The 4,467-nt window shown below is 38.3% G+C and overlaps 1 protein-coding gene across 1 annotated transcript in view; it reads left to right on the top strand.

Annotated features, from left to right (window-relative positions):
* Nucleotides 1–4,195, top strand: part of LOC107582502 (leucine zipper protein 1-like) — a 50,552-nt gene extending 46,357 nt beyond the window's left edge. The window contains 2 exon segments of the mRNA XM_016268383.1: nucleotides 2,109–3,134; nucleotides 3,137–4,195. Coding sequence (XP_016123869.1) covers nucleotides 2,328–3,134; nucleotides 3,137–3,943 — 1,614 coding nt within the window. The 5' untranslated portion in view covers nucleotides 2,109–2,327 and the 3' untranslated portion in view covers nucleotides 3,944–4,195.
* The last annotated feature ends 272 nt before the right edge of the window (nucleotides 4,196–4,467 follow it).

Below are 4,467 nucleotides of genomic sequence, written 5' to 3'. Positions count from 1 at the left end.
CTGAGCAAAAACATTCTTTATACCAGACCTGTACAGCACGTACACACAAAAAAAAGTGTGTAACTTTTCACTTTAATGTGCTATTTATATTTGATTTGACCCTTGATGTAACTAAATTATGTACATTTTAGGTTAACTGAGAAAATATTTTTACAGTATAATACACTGCCGTTCAAAAGTTTGGGATCAGTAATTTTTTTAAAAGAAGTTTCTTAGGCTCATCAAGGCTGTATCTATTTGATAAAAATACTGAATATTATTTCACAAAATAATTTTGTGAAATATTATTGCAATTTAAAATAAAAGTTTTCTATTTTAATATACTTTAAAATTGTATTTATTCCTGTAAAGCAAAGCTGAATTTTCAATGTCATATGATCCTTCAGAAATTATTCTAATATGCTAATTTATAATCAATGTTGGAAACAGTTGTGCTGCTTAATATTTTTTGGGACCTGTGATATTTTTTTCATGATTCTTTGTTAAATAAAAAGTTAAAAAGAACGGTGTTTATTCAAAATATAAATTTTGTATTACAATATACACTATACTATTCAAAATTTTGGGGTCAGTACATTTTTTTCTTTCTTTTTTTTTTAATTAATACTTTTATTCAGCAAGGATGTGTTAAATGGATAAAAAGTGATAGTAATGACTTTTACTGCTAAAAAAGACTTTTTAACTTTTTATTAGCCTAATCAAAGAATCAAAACAGCACAATAAAAAAAAAATATTAAGCAGCACAACAGTTTCAACACTGATAATAAATCTGAATATTAGAATGATTTCTGAAGGATCATGTGACACTGAAGACTGGAGTAATGATGCTGAAAATTCAGCTTTGCTTCACCAGGAATACATTATATTTTAAAGTATATTAAAATATGAAACCAATATTATAAATTGCAATAGCCTAATAGTTCACAATATTACTGTTTTTTTCTGTATTTTTGATCAAATAAATACTGCTTTGAGGAGCATAAGTGACTCAACTAAAAAACCAGGTCAATTATTTATTAGGTTTATAATATAGGCCTAACATAATATAATATAATATCAAAACAAACTGAAGCATTTAAACTGAGATCTGCAAGTTAAATATTTTCACGTGAATGTGAATTCTTCTATAGCTTTCTAAATATCCCTATGAAGTACAGTTTGCACGATACACCTGTGTGTGACTGTAAATGTCTCTGAGTTTTGTTACCGTTCTGTGCCCATCAGCCGCTATTTCCAGCACTTAATCAAGCCACTCTTCTTTAAAACACGGACGTTTTATTTCATGTCATTGCATTTGCTCTCGATTTGAGCTATTTCGTCCGCAACCACTGAAGTATTCGATTTCTACAGCGACTCATTTGGCGCACATCATTCTCTTTCTATGAAACCTGTAAACCGTATTTACCGGTTCTAACTCTATAGCGACATCAACTTTATAGCGGTTAACCCGACCATTGCAATTCTTTCGTTTTTACTAGAATACAATCAAATGGCTTTCCCAATTCATTTTTGCGTGTGCGCGGCACATTATTTCTTCTGCATGGCCACAGCGGCCTCGCGCGCAGCTTAGAGGGAACATTCGCTGTCACTATGAATGTTGCCATAGAGAGAGGCACATGGACAGAGGGCAATATCAGAGAGTTGTGCTGCTGACTGTCAGCAAAAGTTCAGCAAGAAATCGATGCTGCAATTAGCATAGGTTGTGATGAGGGCCAACAAAGCAGTGTATGTCCCTTCTCCTTTGTCATACTCTTCCCCCTTCCAAGGTCTTCCTTAGCTTAGTGGCCTAATCTTTCCTTTGGCTTATTAATGTGCGCTTTGACATTTTTAAAAATCACAAAAATTGGTTAAGTTGAAGGTTGAAACTGAAGGTTTATGAATGTAAAATCATGCACCGATGTAGTATGCATTCAGGTTTGTGTCATTAACTCTATGGTTGATGTGGTTACGGAAACCATAGTTTAACTTGGTAAATTATTCAGATGGTGTAAAATTTGGAAACAACTTAGCAATTACAGACATTTCTCATAATCTTTTGTCATAAATATGCTTGTATTTGTTTTACAACAGGCACTCAAGCTTTGTGTTATTTTCTTTTTGTCTTGCAGGTGATCAAAACTCACTTGGATCACCAGTGATAGCGGAGACAAGGGTGAAATAAAAAGTATTCAAAGCTTCCTCCTGAAGGTAGGAGGAAAACAGGGACCTGTCCTTTTTGATTTCGTCTTAAGTTCACGGAACCATTATAAAACACCACCATACAAATGTGTGCCCCTCCATCAAACAATCATAAAGACCTCACAGTAGATTAGCATCAGAAAGAAAAAATGACAGACACAACAAATCGCCATCTGAGACACAAGTTGCAGAATTTAGGAAGACGTCTGGATGAGCTTGAAGAGGCCAGAGGCAAACTACAGAAAGCTGAAGATGAACTTCTTGACATTCAGGACAAAATCATTCAGGCTGAAGGGAGTAATTCCTCACTGCTCACCGATGTGGAGACAATGCGGAAAAGATTGCTCAAAATTGAAGGCAAAGATGAAGAGGTCAGGAAAGCGGAGGATCTTTGTCGTAAGGTTAGGGAGAAATTAGATCAGGAAGAGAAACTTACCAAGGATCTTAAAGTAGAGATTGAGCGTCTTCAGCGGAGAATGACTGAGCTTGAGAAGCTTGAAGAGGCTTTTGGTAAAAGCAAGTCAGACTGTAGGCAGTTGTGCATTAGTCTTAATGAGGAGAAAAACCTGACCAAAAAGCTTGCTGCAGAGCTTGATGCCTTGGAGGCCCGTGTCAAGGAAGTGGATACCTCTGAAGCTCGACTAGGCAGGGCAGAAAAATCTCTTACTGCAGAGATGGAGAAACTAAAGGGTCTCACTCAGACGTTTGTGACTGAACGCAAAAGATTTCTGGAAAGGCAGAGAGAGGATGAGAAATTCATTCTCAAGCTGACTGAGAAGCTTGAACTTCAGAAAAGCAAGCTAGGCCCAGCAGACTACAGCCGATTTGATTCTAGAGATCTTCGAATTGAGGATGAGTTCTCAGCTGGCCTTACATCCAAACTGGCCAGGAAGAAGAGTTTTGACTACTTGAAGCATGCAGATGACCTAGATTTGAGAAATGAGTCGGAGAATGAGTCACCTTCTATCCCAATGACCCCAGCTCCTCTCGAACAAGCAGTCGGAGCAGTAGTTTGTCAAGTGAACCCCCTTCCAAGGAAAGGCACACTTCCACAAGTAATATTGTCATCGGTCCCAGTAGTGAGCACAGAGGTAGCATCTCTATACCTTATGAAATATCCATCCCTAAGAGTGAGATCACGCTACGTCAAGGTGAGACTGATGCTGACTTCTCTGAACCTCACAGTTACCTTGAGACTGCTCCCGTGGAGGCAGCCCTCCTATCTCAAAGCAGTTTCAGCCTCCAGTCTTCAGAAGCTTCAGATTTGAACAATGACATTGAGTCTGGGTTTGAGAGCAGCAGTAGCGGCACCACCGTGACCAACTGGAAAAGCCACCACAACCACCACTCATATGATGACAGTTTGCCAGAAATGAGAAACGTCACTGTCAGGAGCACTTGGAGGAGCCGTGGGGCAGCTTCTGTCGATGAATCTGCTCGAGCACTAAGGCAAGATGGCTCAGAGGATGAGTGCGAGTCTGCATCCACCTGGAGAGCATATAGGGCAACTACAGTGTTGGACACTCCATCAAACTCCAGCACTGTTGCTAAATGTGGAAGTAAACCCAGCCCAGTCGAAGTATACATGCGCAGAATCAACAATGCAGCACCATCGGTCCATGATCTGAGACGACAAAACAAGAAGACTCCTTCACCAGAGAGGGCTATTGCACATGAGCCTGTCAGTGCTCAGCAACTTCAACCAAGAGGCCGTAAACACCCCATGGCGAGTACTGATTTTCTACTTTTTGACCATATTCAATAAAAAGATGTAGATTCCATTCACAGACTGGACAAGCATAGTCATGCTAACTTTATTGAAAAAAAGATAATTTTATAAATGTATTTAACCTTTAAATGTAAGGGTGCTCCAATCAGGATTTTTTGGGCCGATCACCGATTGTCAATCACAGGAAGCAGTATCTGCCGATACCGATCACTGTTACGATCTTTTTGAAGCCTTCTTTTTAAGAATTATTTATAGTGAAGCTCCAGTCAGGATTTTTACAGACATTCATTCAGGATCTCATTTTTGAAAATGGGAGGAATTCCCCCATCGCATCATATGACCCCTTTAAAGCATGTCAACATATTCTGTTACACCAAATATACAAAATAATAATCTTTAAAATCGTATCATATGACCCCTTTAATACGGTGCCACTGTATGTCTTGCCAAACCTCTCACAGCAGGCGCATTGTGGAAATTAACAATATCGTTAACAATTCTCGTTTATAATCGATACTAATATGGCTTCTTGTTATCAACATCTTAAGTCTATATGCTGG

Source organism: Sinocyclocheilus grahami, unplaced genomic scaffold, assembly GCF_001515645.1.
Source record: "Sinocyclocheilus grahami isolate Dianchi unplaced genomic scaffold, SAMN03320097.WGS_v1.1 scaffold4.1, whole genome shotgun sequence".
Taxonomy (NCBI): Eukaryota; Metazoa; Chordata; class Actinopteri; order Cypriniformes; family Cyprinidae; genus Sinocyclocheilus; species Sinocyclocheilus grahami.
Note: the sequence above shows the minus strand (reverse complement) of the source record. Positions and strands in the feature narration are given on the sequence as shown.